This window comes from Salvelinus namaycush, chromosome 24, assembly GCF_016432855.1.
Source record: "Salvelinus namaycush isolate Seneca chromosome 24, SaNama_1.0, whole genome shotgun sequence".
NCBI lineage: Eukaryota > Metazoa > Chordata > Actinopteri > Salmoniformes > Salmonidae > Salvelinus > Salvelinus namaycush.
In genome coordinates, this window is record NC_052330.1 from 19,690,826 (window position 1) to 19,705,794 (window position 14,969).

The 14,969-nt window shown below is 48.6% G+C and overlaps 1 protein-coding gene across 1 annotated transcript in view; it reads left to right on the plus strand.

Annotated features, from left to right (window-relative positions):
- The window catches only part of LOC120019321 (nesprin-1-like), a 131,844-nt gene that overhangs the window by 97,118 nt on the left and 19,757 nt on the right, over window positions 1–14,969 (plus strand). The window contains exons 61-75 of the mRNA XM_038962619.1: window positions 28–181; window positions 3,323–3,466; window positions 3,697–3,861; window positions 5,053–5,304; window positions 5,566–5,721; window positions 6,688–6,858; window positions 9,932–10,258; window positions 10,409–10,561; window positions 11,187–11,354; window positions 11,731–11,907; window positions 13,112–13,258; window positions 13,587–13,712; window positions 13,944–14,120; window positions 14,370–14,635; window positions 14,762–14,918. Coding sequence (XP_038818547.1) covers window positions 28–181; window positions 3,323–3,466; window positions 3,697–3,861; window positions 5,053–5,304; window positions 5,566–5,721; window positions 6,688–6,858; window positions 9,932–10,258; window positions 10,409–10,561; window positions 11,187–11,354; window positions 11,731–11,907; window positions 13,112–13,258; window positions 13,587–13,712; window positions 13,944–14,120; window positions 14,370–14,635; window positions 14,762–14,918 — 2,740 coding nt within the window. The remainder of the gene's footprint in view (window positions 1–27; window positions 182–3,322; window positions 3,467–3,696; window positions 3,862–5,052; window positions 5,305–5,565; window positions 5,722–6,687; window positions 6,859–9,931; window positions 10,259–10,408; window positions 10,562–11,186; window positions 11,355–11,730; window positions 11,908–13,111; window positions 13,259–13,586; window positions 13,713–13,943; window positions 14,121–14,369; window positions 14,636–14,761; window positions 14,919–14,969) is intronic.

The window sequence follows — 14,969 nt, forward strand, 5'->3', positions numbered from 1 at the left end:
AATGAATGTGTGTGTTTCCTGATTCAGTCAGCTGGAGGGGGCCCTGTCCCAGTGGACCAGCTACCAGGAGGACGTGGGCCAGTTTATCATGTGGATGGAGCGCGTGGAGGCCACTCTGGGCTGCTCAGACAGACAGTACTCTGAGATGAGAGACAAGACCGCCAACCTGGGCAAGACCAAGGTACAGTACTGGACTGTAACGGGTGTCCTCCTCCTCTTCAGACGAAGAGGAGGAGTAGGGATTTGAGGACCAAAATGCAGCGTTGGAGTTAGACATAATATTTATTTACAAGAACCAGACGAAGACGGAAAACTCTTGAACAAATTACAAAACAACAAACGAAGTAGACAGACCTGGACTACGAACTTACACGTAACGAAGAACGAACGAACAAGTACTGACTACAAACAAAACGAACTCACGATACAGTCCCGTATGGTGCAACAAACACTGACACAGGAAACAACCACCCACAACAATCAAAGTGAAAACACCTACCTTAATATGGCTCTCAATCAGAGGAAATGAAAACCACCTGCCTCTAATTGAGAGCCATATCAGGTCACCCTTAAACCAACACAGAAACACATAACATAGACTACCCACCCAAACTCACGCCCTGACCGTCAAACACATACAAAACAACAGAAAACAGGTCAGGAACGTGACAGAACCCCCCCCTCAAGGTGCGAACTCCGGGCGCACCCCTAAAACTCAAGGGGAGGGTCTGGGTGGGCGTCTGACCACGGTGGTGGCTCAGGCTCTGGGCGAGGTCCCCACCCCACCATAGTCAAACCCAGCTTCCGTATTCCCCTCTGAATGACCACCCTCCTACTCCACCCACTTAATTTAAAGGGTACCGTCGATATAAGGGGCAGCACCGGGATAAGGTAGCTCAAGACAGAGAGGTAGGTCAGGATAGAGAGGTAGGTCAGGATAGAGAGGTAGCTCAGGATAGAGGGGCAACTCCGGACTGAAGGGCAGCTCCGGACAGAGAGACAGCTCTGGACTGAGGGGCAGTTCTGGATGGCTGGCTCTGGCGGATCCTGGCTGGACGGCTCTGGCGGATCCTGGCTGGACGGCTCTGGCGGATCCTGGCTGGACAGCTCATGGCTGGCTGACGGATCTGGCTGCTCATGGCTGGCTGACGGATCTAGCTGCTCATGGCTGGCTGACGGATCTGGCTGCTCATGGCTGGCTGACGGATCTGGCTGCTCATGGCTGGCTGACGGATCTGGCTGCTCATGGCTGGCTGACGGATCTGGCTGCTCATGGCTGGCTGGCGGATCTGGCTGCTCATGGCTGGCTGGCGGCTCTGGCAGATCCTGTCTGGTTGGCGGCTCTGGCAGATCCTGTCTGGTTGGCGGCTCTGGCAGATCCTGTCTGGTTGGCGGCTCTGGCAGATCCTGTTGGCGGCTCTGGCAGATCCTGTCTGGTTGGCTGCTCTGGCAGATCCTGACTGACAAATGGCTCTAGCGGCTCCTGACTGACTAACGGCTCTGACGGCTCGGGACAGACGGGCGGCTCTAATGGCTCGGGACAGACGGATGGCTCAGACGGCACTGGGCAGACGGATGGCTCAGATGGCGCTGGGGAGACGGATGGCTCAGATGGCGCTGGGGAGACGGATGGCTCAGATGGCGCTGGGGAGACGGATGGCTCAAATGGCACTGGGCAGACGGATGGCTCAGATGGCACTGGGCAGACGGATGGCTCTGGCCGGATGAGGTGCACTGTAGACCTGGTGCGTGGTGCCGGAACTGGAGGCACCGGACTGGAGACACGCACCATAGGGAGAGTGCGTGGAGGAGGAACAGGGCTCTGGAAACGCACTGGAAGCCTGGTGCGTGGTGTAGGCACTGGTGGTACTAGGCTGGGGTGGGAAGGTGGCGCCGGAAATACCGGACCGTGCAGGCGTACTGGCTCCCTTGAGCATTGAGCCTGCCCAACCTTACCTGGTTGAATTCTCCCCGTCGCCCGACCAGTGCGGCGAGGAAGAATAACCCGCACCGGGCTATGTAGGCGAACCGGGGACACCATGCGTAAGGCTGGTGCCATGTAAGCCGGCCCGAGGAGGCGTACTGGTGGCCAGATATGTAGGGCCGGCTTCATGACATCCGGCTCAACACTCAATCTAGCCCTACCAGTGCGGGGAGGTGGAATAACCCGCACCGGGCTATGCACACGTACAGGAGACACCGTGCGCTCTACTGCGTAACACGGTGTCTGCCCGTACTCCCGCTCTCCACGGTTAGCCTGAGAAGTGGGCGCAGGTCTCCTACCTGCCCTTGGCCCACTACCTCTTAGCCCCCCCCCCAAGAAATTTTTGGGGTTTCTTCTCGGGCTTCCTTGCTAGCCGCGTACCTTCATATCTGCGGTTTTGGGCTTGATTCTCCGGCTTCCAGCCTTGCTTCCTTGCTGCCTCCTCATATCGCCGCCTCTCAGCTTTAGCTGCCTCCAGCTCCTCTTTGGGGCGGCGATATTCTCCTGGCTGCGCCCAGGGTCCTTTGCCTTCTAGGTCTTCCTCCCATGTCCATTTCTCCAAATAATTCAGCCTCTCCTGTTGTTGCTGCTTGGTCCTGGATTGGTGGGTGGTTCTGTAACGGGTGTCCTCCTCCTCTTCAGACGAAGAGGAGGAGTAGGGATTTGAGGACCAAAATGCAGCGTTGGAGTTAGACATAATATTTATTTACAAGAACCAGACGAAGACGGAAAACTCTTGAACAAATTACAAAACAACAAACGAAGTAGACAGACCTGGACTACGAACTTACACGTAACAAAGAACGAACGAACAAGTACTGACTACAAACAAAACGAACTCACGATACAGTCCCGTATGGTGCAACAAACACTGACACAGGAAACAACCACCCACAACAATCAAAGTGAAAACACCTACCTTAATATGGCTCTCAATCAGAGGAAATGAAAACCACCTGCCTCTAATTGAGAGCCATATCAGGTCACCCTTAAACCAACACAGAAACACATAACATAGACTACCCACCCAAACTCACGCCCTGACCGTCAAACACATACAAAACAACAGAAAACAGGTCAGGAACGTGACATGGACTCATTGTAATGGATGGGTGTATACACATTGGTGGTGGATGGAGGGAATCTACACCTTACAATATAAAGGGCTTTAACTCCTGAAAATAACTAAAAGCAATCCTCCATCATAACCTTGTAGTGTTGTTGATTTTCACACTAAGAAGCAATAATTTTTTTAAAGTTACATGTTTTAAGTATTTCATCTATCATGTTCTTATGCTGTATCCACAGCTGGTTAATGTGATACTGTATGTGTTTTAGCTTCTATATGAGGAGGTCCTGAGCCATAGCAGTCCATTAGAGACCATCGCTACCAAGGGCTCCAACATGGCTGAACAATACACTACCCATCAGGAGGTACACAGCCTACAGGAGAGATACACCGCCATCACAGACAAGGCCAAGGTACCCACAGCCTTCATAATCCTGTCTTCATGTTTCCCTTCATGTCCTTAAACGATTTTGCTCGGTAGTCTTTCCCAGGACTGGGTAATGGCTTAATGAAGTAGCTTTATTTTATTTGTAGGTCACAAGATAACTGAAAAGGCCTAAGAGGCCATTAGAGTTTGGGAACCAATACTTGAAATGGTAACCCAGTCATGTGGTATCTCTACATGGTATCTCTTGTGTCCCAGGCTGCAGTCTACAAGGCTAAGGATCTGGTCCTGGCCCATCAGGAGTACCAGAGGGGGCTGCACATGTTTGAAGACTGGCTGGAGCAGGAGCAGGGAACCCTGGGCTCTCTGTCCCACCCAGAGGGGGATGTGGACACCCTGGAGAATACACTACAGCAGATACAGGTCAGTACAGTACAGACTACTATATGCCTGGTTTGGTGTGGGTCAGTGCTACCCGGGATCCTTGGGACCCTTACCTAACCCTAACCTTAACCCTTACCTTAACCATTTTACATTTCAACTTCAATGGGATAGGGACGTCCCAAGGATCCCAGATAGTGTGTCAGTTGGTTTTGAATGAAGAGCTATAGTAGAGCTGTAGCACTGACCAGCTATGTAATGTTGGTTTTATAATGATCTGAACACATAGTGAAAGCAGAGAGCTTCTGACAGGTTCAGAATAATAATTGATACTGTACATGTACAGTACTGCATCATGTTGAACTTGATATTGGTATGTTACTGTATCATGGAGCTGGGCGATATGGACAAAAATCCATATTGCGATAAACAGTCACATTTTTTGCAATAACGATAAATCATCTAGAAATACTTTTTGGGAGGTGCTAGAGTTGGGCTATATGGACACAAAGTTATATTGTGATAAATGTAACGATTTTGCTCGATAACAATAAATACAATGATAAAAAAATATATTTTGATGGACAGTTACTTTCCATTATCGGCAGGGCTCTAGATGATTTCTTTCCAGAGATAGTAGCCAATGAGTCAAAAAGGAAGCTATTTCATATAACATATCCAAGGAATGCATGATTGATATTTTGATGTGCAACCTGTCAAAATAAGATCCAGAATGATCAGATTTCATTTGGTCTCTTCAGCGGTACATTTTTGTGCATATTGGCCTACAGGCTATGTTTTTAACCACCTGAGGAAGTGGGAACTCAAAACACTTTGCTAGATTACTAACTCTAAATATGATGTTATTGCTATATAGCCATTTAGGCTAATTGATTAATCTATCAGTAAATGTAGGCCAATGCCTTACAAGTACTTTCCAGCGCTAGGCCTAGACTATACTTGATGTAGGCCTATTCACTGCAAATGGCGCACTCTGCTCTGTTCTGCGGGTGCATCAAAACCATACTACAGTCTACTCCAGTTGTAACGTGGTGCCATGAACTCAATAGTTGTAGTACAATCTACAGGAACGTTGTGTAGCAAAATCACAGAAAAAAATGGCCGTATGCAAAATGCTTCGGTAAGAGAAAGGACATTTTTTGTTTATCTTCCCAGCTCTACTGTATCATCCCGCCTCTCTATTTCTACCTCCATTCTCCCTCTCCTCCACAGCTCCTCCAGGAGCGCTGCTCCCAGGGCCAGTCCCTGCTCTCTTCCCTGCTGTTAAGCAGGGATGGGGTGATTCCGTGGGGCGCGCCCCAGATTGAGGACCGAGCCCTAGACACGGCACAGCGTGAGTGGGGGGCCTACCAGGCCCGGCTGGGGGAGACCAGGGCCACGCTGGGCTCTACCCTGGGCAGGCTCAGGCAGATGGGCCAGAGGTTCCAGAGCCTGGCCCTGTGGCTGGAGGACATGGAAGGGAAGGCCAACATCCGTGGACATCGCAGGTCTGACAGAGCTTCCAAGGATGCCCAGCTAAAGCAGCTCCAGGTAGGGGTTAGATAGAGAGAGGTAAGAGACTGTCTAGTACTGTTGAAGGATCGTTCACACTGTTAGGCTGTGTCTCAATGGTCTCAAACCAACAGGTACAATTTTGGCATGGGATGTCAAAATAACAGCATTTTGATTTAAACCATCTACAGTATCTAATTGTAACTCTGTCTTTCTCCGTGAATGGTTGTGCAGCTGTGGCAGGAAGGTGTGCTAGCCCGGCAGAGCGAGGTGGATGGGCTGTCTGCTCTGGCCCAGCAGGTCCTGGAGGAGACCCACATCAGCAGCCGGGTCAGCACCAGAGCCACCCAGCTCACTGCCCGATACCACGCCCTGATTCTCAACATACAGGTGAGACAGTCACTACTGACTGATCTTTCTGATATGAACAAAATGGCTATGTACGTAAGATAACATTGCATTTACACTCATAGCCCAGTTGTCTCGCAATAGATCTTGTTGCAGTGACTTTCATTGTCTTGAGGCTGTACTGTAACCCTGCGGTGAAACAACTATGAGAGTTTAGTTGAGCCCCAGAACACACCCAGTACACTCAGAAGCCAGTCTTTTTATTTGTCTGCTCCTCTTGGGAGAACTAAAGGAAAATCAATGGTGCTCCTCTGGTCCTGGGTTTAGTCTGTAATTAAACGCTACAGAAGGCAATCTCACACTCCTCACACACACTGCTGGAGCCTAGAGTGGAGGGGCTGTGCCGGCGGAGCCATTGATTTTTACACCTACAGTAGCACCTCTCGCTCTCACACACACACACTTTCTCTCAAGTGTGCTTGTGAAAGCAAGCAAACATGCACGCACGCACACACACACACACACACACACAAACACTCACTCTTTCTGTCGCACTCCCACCCTTTCTCTCTACTCTCTCTCGCTCACACACACACAATTGTTCTGTGTGAAATGTGTGGCCATATGGGCCGCGGTACAGAGCTGTTACCTCCGTCTCCATCTCTGCAGTAAAGGTGTGCACTCAGCACTATCAGCTAATTGGAGCTTCACGCCACGGGATCTGCAAGTCAAGTGGATTATGTGCCAAATCCATAAAAAGACCTCATTCATAGCCATACAATCTAAGTCAAGTGGATGTGTCAAAACCCCCATAAAAACAGAGATATCGTCAAATGAATGATGTGTCAATAACACAATTTTAAAAATAATAATATCCAAATCCAAGACATGAAAAAAAATCTGTGGAAGGAATAAGGAATCAAAATATTTTCAGGTGTCGAGTTTCATGGTTCTGGGGTGATGCAAGCTGTCTGATGTCACTCATTCTTTTATCCAATCTGCTTTTAGGAGACCATCAAGCAGCTGAAGGAGGAGCTTGGGAGCATCGAGGAGGCAGAGAAACTCTGTGTGTCCTTCTCTGATTGGCTTAGATCAGCCCAGAATAACTTCAGAACCGTGACAGCCAGCACGGAGGCTCTGGACCGGGTTGCCATGGAGAGGAAGATGAAGAAAGTAGAGGTACTGAACACAGACACACCTGGTAGAGTAGGGTTCAACGTGGCTCCTTTTCTGTTCACTTACTGTACAATATTAGATTTCTGCTATAGAACCCCGGCATACACTAGTTGGTAGCTTCATTTAGTGGTATTGGTACAGAACCCTGAGGTACACCTCCTCGCTAGAGTGCCCTGATAAAAGTGAATTAAGCTTGCTTGTGCTATATTACACAGAAATGATTAGTCTTACTCTAGGTAGTTTCACAGCAGTCAGCTTGTAGTCCTCTGTAACTCAGTTGGTAGGACATGGTGCTTGTAGTGGGGGGTAGTGGGTTCGATTCCTGGGACCAGCCGTACATAAAATATTCATGCACGCAAGACCGTAAGTCGCTTTGTATAAAAGCGTCTGCTAAATGGCATATATATATTGTAGTACAGAAACACAGGAAAGCCTCTTTACAATCTGCCATGTTAGCCAGCAAAAAATGTATTTGCTTGCCAAGCAACATAAGGTGCTTGTTCATTACATCAACATGAAAGTTTGCTTAGCCAGTTTGGCTTGGGTTGCAGATATTTGCATGTAAGGTTAGAAAAAGCATTCAGTACCTAAATATAAGGACTTGACAAGATAGTTCCCTGTCTCTCTCTTATCGGACGTTGCTCTTCTTAAGTTGATAAGACATTGATTTATATATTAGTGTCCGTGCGCACACTTCATAAAACATCAAAATATCTGCAGTAGTTGACTTGTCACAGTTCATATTGAGTGTGAAGAGGAAGGAGAGAGAGAGTGTGTGTGTATTGATCGTGTCTTTATGAAGACAAAGCGGGAGCGGCTTTAGAGGATGCTCTGTAGCAGAGAGAGCCCTCCCACTGTGAAACAGAGGATGAAGAAGCACCAGTGTCAGGAGCCTGCTGGCACAGACACTGTAATTGATGCAATGCCCTTCCCGCTCCGCATCACACACACACACACACACACACACACACACACACACACACGCAGTCACACACATGCAGACACACACACACACACATGCAGACACACACACACACACACACACACACACACACACACACACACACACACACACACACACACACACACACACACACACACACAGTCACACACACAGTCACACACACGCACGCGCACACACACACACACACACACACACACACACACACACACACACACACACACACACACACACACACACACACACACACACACACACACACACACACACACACACACACACACACGCAGTCACACACACGCAGACACACACACACACACACAGAGACAGACTCCTTCCCGCCAGACACACACCCAGGCTTTGCAGTAATCCATGTCTGGGATCGATCTCCCTCTCTGCATAGGAACAGAGGACATGTTGTCGTCACATGTGTTCTGGTGGCACTGCAGACTGCAGACTAATACCAGACATCAGCCACACAGGGGAATTAGACGGAACCCAGTGTGAGGAGGGGAGACTAACGTGATAATCAGCATAACTGATCGATCCACTCCTGCTGGATTGAGTGACAGAATGATGTAGGCTTTGTACAGTTATTGGTCATAGATGTGGCCAATTATAGATCTCCATAGTGACTAATTTGCTGTTTTTCCATAATTATTTCTCAGAGAGCTTTATGACTATGCTAAATGCAATGTGTTTGGATTTAAATATCTTTCTGTACTGTAGAATATAATAGGTACAACCCTAGCCCTCTACAGAACATACTGTGCTGACAGTCAGTTTGAGTATGAGAATTATACTGCTGGCAGTTTAATACACTGCAGCATCAGTGGAGGCTGCTGAGGGGAGGACAGCTCATAATAATGTCTGGAATGGAGCGGATGGAATGGCACCATACACATGGAAACCATGTGTTTGATGTATTTGATACAATTCCACCTATTCTGCTCCAGCCATTACCACGAGCGCGTCCTCAACAATTAAGGTGCCACCAACCTCCTGTGTGCCGCATTCATAGACAACTCCACACTACATCACTACAATGACATTGGTAAGAGTCTATGATGGAACTAGTGGAGACTGTAGCTACACTTGTCAGTTACCAACAACAGCTGTGTGTACATGGTATTATTAGACACATAAAGGCAGCTGGTGTTATTAGCAGTCTCATACAAACCTGCACATCTTGTTTAGTGTGTCAGATGGAGAAGGCAGAGGAACGTGTGTAGACCGAGACAGACCGGGTTAGTATGATCAACAGCAGTAGCAGCAGAGCTGAGGCCATTATTATATAGGTCTCCTGTGATGATAAAAACTCCATGGTATCCTATAGAATAAAGTAATAAAGTATGTGCTTGGAGAGGGGGTGTATATGCATGCGTGCCTCTGTGTGTGTGTGTGTGTGTGTGTGTGTGTGTGTGTGTGTGTGTGTGTGTGTGTGTGTGTGTGTGTGTGTGTGTGTGTGTGTGTGTGTGTGTGTGTGTGTGTGCGTTTGTGTGCGTGCGTGCGCATGTGTGTGTGTTGGTTGGTTGCTGTGGAAACCCCCGCTGCCTCTGTCCATTATAAGGACCCGGTAATTGGCCCTCCTTTCATATTTCTCACCGGGGTCTCACCGGGGTCTCACCGTGCAGGTGTCAGCTTACCTGCCGGGTTCAAAGACTTTCCAGGAAAAGTGGAGCTTCTCAAACACTGTCGGTGAAACCCCAGGTGGCCGGGATAGCAGGGTTGTTGGCGGAACAAAGGAATGTGTGTTGGTGTGTGGAATGTAGCTAGAATCACACATACAAGATGAATGTGAGACTTGCTGAGAATATTTGGAATGAAAATAAATGCGTTTGTGTAGAAGTTTACATGCAGGCAAACCTAATTATCTTGGCAACAGTCTTTTTTTCTATTGACATTCAATCCAATTGTATTTGTTTAGAACTTATTACAAATTTTGTGTGTATTCATGCATGTCTGTGAGTATGCACACATGCACACACACTATTTCAACAAATTCTCTTTCATGTCTTTTTGTATAGATTGCACACTGTGTACACTGAGGTATACAGTACTGTAAACATATCACACATTCGTTCTCTGTGTCTCTATGACCTCTCTCTCCTCCAGACTCTCCAGGCTGAGCTTCAGCAGGGCCATGGCCTGCTCAAGGCCCTCAGGGAGCGGGCAGAGCGGGCTGCAGGCTTCCTGGAGGAGGCTGGAGCTGAGGGGCTGGGAGGGGAGGTGGAGGCCAGGCTAGCCCAACTGGAGGAGCTAGCCGGTGGGCTGCGGCAGGAGCACTGCACCCTGGAGAGGGCTGTGTGTCTGGCCAAGGAGTTCCAGGACAGGTACAAGGCCCAGGCCCAGTGGGTGGTGGAGACCAGAGCCATGCTCAGTGCCCCCCTGGAACCTAAAGCTGAACTGTACCAGAAGAGAGCACAGCTGGCCAAGTACAAGGTACGGTACCTCTGTAACCCCTCACCCTCAGCTCTTTGATTCAATGGAGAAGATGTGCCATATACTTTGTTGGTCCTACAGTTAAAAAATAAAGGCATCAAACCCTAAATAGCATAACGGTCTCCCTCCTTCCTTACCTCCCTCCACCAGGCCTTGTTGCAGACGGTCCAGTCCCATGACTCGGCAGTGAGGTTGGTGGTGGAGAAGGGAGAGTCTCTGCTGCTTTCAGTCCAGTACCCCTCCATCAGAGACAACATGAACAGACTACAGACGGACTACACTGAGCTCTGCAACGCTGCCACTGTGAGGATTTACTATTACTGATGGATTTTTAAAGACGTCCCAAGTATAAATACAGTAAAGTACACACATTAAAGAGTAAAAAGTCATGTTTTTTAGACTACTGCAAACTTCCAGGAGTAGGGCAGTCAAGGAGTTGGTCTGATGGTCAAATGTGATGTCATCAGTCTCCCCCTTGCTTGAGGAACAATAGAGTAGCAATAGAGAACAAAAGAGGAACCCCCCCCCCCCACCCCTACTTGTGCCATGTCTTGTCTTGTCTGACCTGTACCAACTATTGAGATGTACCTTTGTTAAGTAAATCAGGTGTTACATGATGTGAAAAGGAGACTGGAGTGCCACTTTAACCAGTTCCTCTTAATGGGACTTTGATTACAGCTTTCTGAGTGCTATTGTATAGTGGTTACCAATACAGTAGATGTTTGGACTACTTCAGCTATTACTAGTTAGTAACTTGGTACTGTTGGTACTATTGCTACAATATAGTAGCACTGTTGAGACTTGTTGCTGGTTTGATAATCACTATTATGGTCACTGCTAGGACTGCTACCGACGTGTGTTTGCGGGCCTGTGTGTGAATGCTTAATGTGTGTGTATGCTTGTGTGAATGACAATGTGTGTGTCTCAGGCCCATGTGCAGCGCCTGGAGGGCCAGGTGAAGGAGCAGGAAGTGTACCACGTGGAGCTACAGGAAGTGGAGAGGTGGCTGCTGCAGATGTCCAGCAGGATGGTGACCCCTGACCCCGCAGCTGGCGGAGGCCTGGAGGCAGCCACTCAGCAGCTGGCCAGTCACAAGGTGACAAATCAGACAGTGTTATTAATTACACTAATCCAATGGCTTTTTCATAGTGTTTTTATTTTATTTGCTATTGAAAAGCCATCCTGAATCACCTAATTTAGGCATGCCAGGTTCTAGCCTATAACAATCAAGTAATAACAGTGTTCATCCTTTTATCTCATGAGCAGGACACAGATATCTCTGTATGATAGCCACATTTCTTTCTCTCTTTGTTCGATTTGACCTACCCTCAAGTTCATCCATCCAATCTGATCCTTTGGCTCAGCATGCACTCTTGTCTATTTGATGTCCACCATGTTCTTCAACCAAACCCCAAACCCCTCACTAACCCAAAGAGTGCTTGGCTCCGTTCCTCCTCTCCCCCCTGGTCCAGGCCATCATGGAGGAGATAGCAGGCTTTGAGGACCGCCTGGCTGGGCTGAAGGAGAGGGGAGATGACCTGGTGGAGGGCTGCAGTGAGCGTGTGCAGAGCAGGCTGAGACAGCAGGTCCAGGCTCAGCAGCAAGGCACCCGAGACAGCTACTCTGCCATCTGCAGCACGGCACAGAGAGTGAGTACTGCGGGGGGGGGGGGGGGGGGGGGGGGGGGGGGTACCCACATTAAGACGTCCTTCAATTCAAATTATAATGAGCCAAATATATATAATTTTGTGCACAGACTACAACACACACCAACATAGTCTCTCCATCAACACTGCAGTAGCCCAGCCACTCACTTAATCCCAACCCATACAAACACCTAAACCTTCCTCCCAAGACAGCCCGTGACTGCCAACCAAATGTTCCTTGCCAAATAAGGCCCGCCAAAGCAGAGCACAACCACCAATGCCAACACAGACCAATAGTACCAGCCAAGCCACTATCTCAATCTTACCTTATTTCTCCCTCCTTGCTCTCCCCGTCAACTTGATTTTATCACTCTTGGCCAAAATAGCCAAATCGACTCTGTCATCTTGGCAAGCCCTATACCGCTCGTCCACACAGTCAACAGCTCACCTCCCAGTACAGCCCTATTCAGCCAATCTGCTAACCCGTGTGATCCAGCCACACTTTATCAACACCCTTCTGCCAATTCTACAACTGCCGATCCAGCCTTGCCATGCCATGCCATGCCTGCCAACTTAGTCCCAAACTCCCAGGCCTATATCCCTCTAACCCAGCCACCTTGCCAACCCTCGTACCCCTGCTGCCAACCATGCCAGGCCTTGTGCCAACACATGTCTATCACGGATCATACCCCTCAGGGCTCTCATATTAACTATGTCAATCATGTCCTGCTGTTATTCTCTCCCCTGTAGGGCAGCGACGCCTCTGCATTCAACACCTGTCAAACAAAACACTATTTAGCTATTTACCAGCCAGACATTTATTGTTTATGAAAGGGACTTGGGAATAGAAGGGTTTTTGATTTATGGAAATGTGTTAATGTCTTTCATAGGGTGTTTTCTCCATCCATTACAATAGTTTTCCTGGCACAGGCCAGGGCATTGCAATGTAGAAGAAGGTACTACTCACTGTGAATCTGTTTGATTTAGATAGACATCGATTTGATCTCTTGTACCCCTCTATCTTTTCATCCATCTATCTCTCTTTCTCTCTTGTTTTCAATCTCTCTTTCTCTCTCTCTCTCTCTCTCTCTCTCTCTCTCTCTCTCTCTCTCTCTCTCTCTCTCTCTCTCTCTCTCTCTCTCTCTCTCTCTCTCTCTCTCTCTCTCTCTTTCTCTCTCACTCTCTCTCCCCCTTCCCTCTCCCCCAGGTGTACCAGAGTTTGGACCGTGAGTTGCAGAGGCATGTCAGTCTGCAGGATGCTCTGCAGCAGTGTCAGACCTGGCTGGTGTCAGTCTCAGAGGAACCAGAGCCAACTGCACATCTCCCTCTCAGCCTGGAGGAGGCGCTACAGCAGGTCACTCACCAACACTACACTTATTACCTATCTGGCTGGCATACTTTCAAAGTGGCTTATTCAAAACAGTAGCTAGATAGAATGCCTACTCTGATATAATGAACTGGGATTACAGTATGAACTGGTGAACTAGGGTGTTAATCATGTATAATATGTTATTATTTTTGTAATTATTATATATACCACATTAACATTATATAATGTATATCATTTCATACTTCGTTTGCAATTGCAAATGGGAAGGTCGTATTCAATTGAATAGCGCCATTCACTCCTGAAGTGTAATGGTTTACGTGTTGATTGGTCTCTCACCTGCTGTACTGTCCAGGTGAAGCATGAGCGGACTCTCCAGGAGCAGGCCAGTACCTACCTACAGCTGGTGTGTTCTACCTGTGACCTTTCAGAGCAGAGGGTGAGGGAGACCGCCCAAGACATCCAGCAGGTCAAACTACAGGTGAGTACATCTCAGTACGGTTCACTAGCCACAGCCACAAACTGCATTGGGAATGTATTGACCGGACATTGGTTTCTATGTGTCGATATGGCATTACAATGTCAACCAATAAACATCAGCTGACAAACTGTACGGCTGATTACCAGTGAATACTGTGTTTCAAGCATTATGCAACATTCCAATCCTTAACATACCTCAGACATAAAGCTTCCGTCTCCCCTGTGTATGTAGATCGAGGAGAGGATGCTGGTGTGTGAGGAGGTGGCAGAAAGCTGGAGGGACGTTCAGGAGCAGCGGGCTGATCTGGAAGCTCAACTCAGAGAGACAGAGCAGCAGCTGCAGAACCTCTCCAGGAGACCGGCTGAACTGGAGCCCAAGATCACCCAGAACCAACTAGATCAGGCACAGGTCAGTACTGGGTGTAGTCATCTGTTAGCTTATTTATACTGAATGGATGGATGGATGGATGGGTGACCACTTGTGAAGTGTAATGGTTTAGGTGTTAATTGACCAGATGGATGGGTGGATGGATGGATAGATCAACACTTGCATTGTTGTTTCATGGCTACTGGCTCTAAAACAGTCTACCAGTCAAACACAATGACCTGAGCAGAAAGCATTGACAGTACAATACTAATACCATCTTCATTCTATCAGGAGTTCCTCCAGCAGCTCAGAGTGAGGCAGGTCGACGTCACCCAGCTGAGTGAGGCTGTGGCTGGGCTGACGGAGGGCCAGTCCTCCCCTGCCCTGGAGGAGATGGGAGGTCTGAGGAGGGCCTGGGAGGAGTTGGGGCAGAGGGCTGAGGAGCTGGAGGGGCAGAGGGGTGAGGACATGCAGAGGAGCGGGGAGTACCATGACTGTGTGGCTGCCGTGGAGGAACTTTTCCACCAGGTGTCCAGAGAGTGGGACTACCTGGCCAGGTATGACGAAGCTGGACACACAAACGCACGCACGCACGCCAAACACACACACACACACCGTTCAAAGTGTGGACTCATACAGTAATACCTCCTCTTCCTATCCCCCTCCCTGTGTTTGTGTTTCAGGGCGGACACAGAGAGCACCAGTGAGCACCTGGAGGCTCTGAGAAAGCTGTGTTGTGACCTGGAGGACCAGAGAGGAACTCTAGAGGAGCTGAGGGACCAGAGACAGGCTGTCCTGCCACGCCTCAGCCTGCTGGACAAGGAGCTGGTCAAACAACAGGTGCTGTAAAAACTCCCTTCAGTTTGGTAAAACCTAGGTCAATTCCCACTT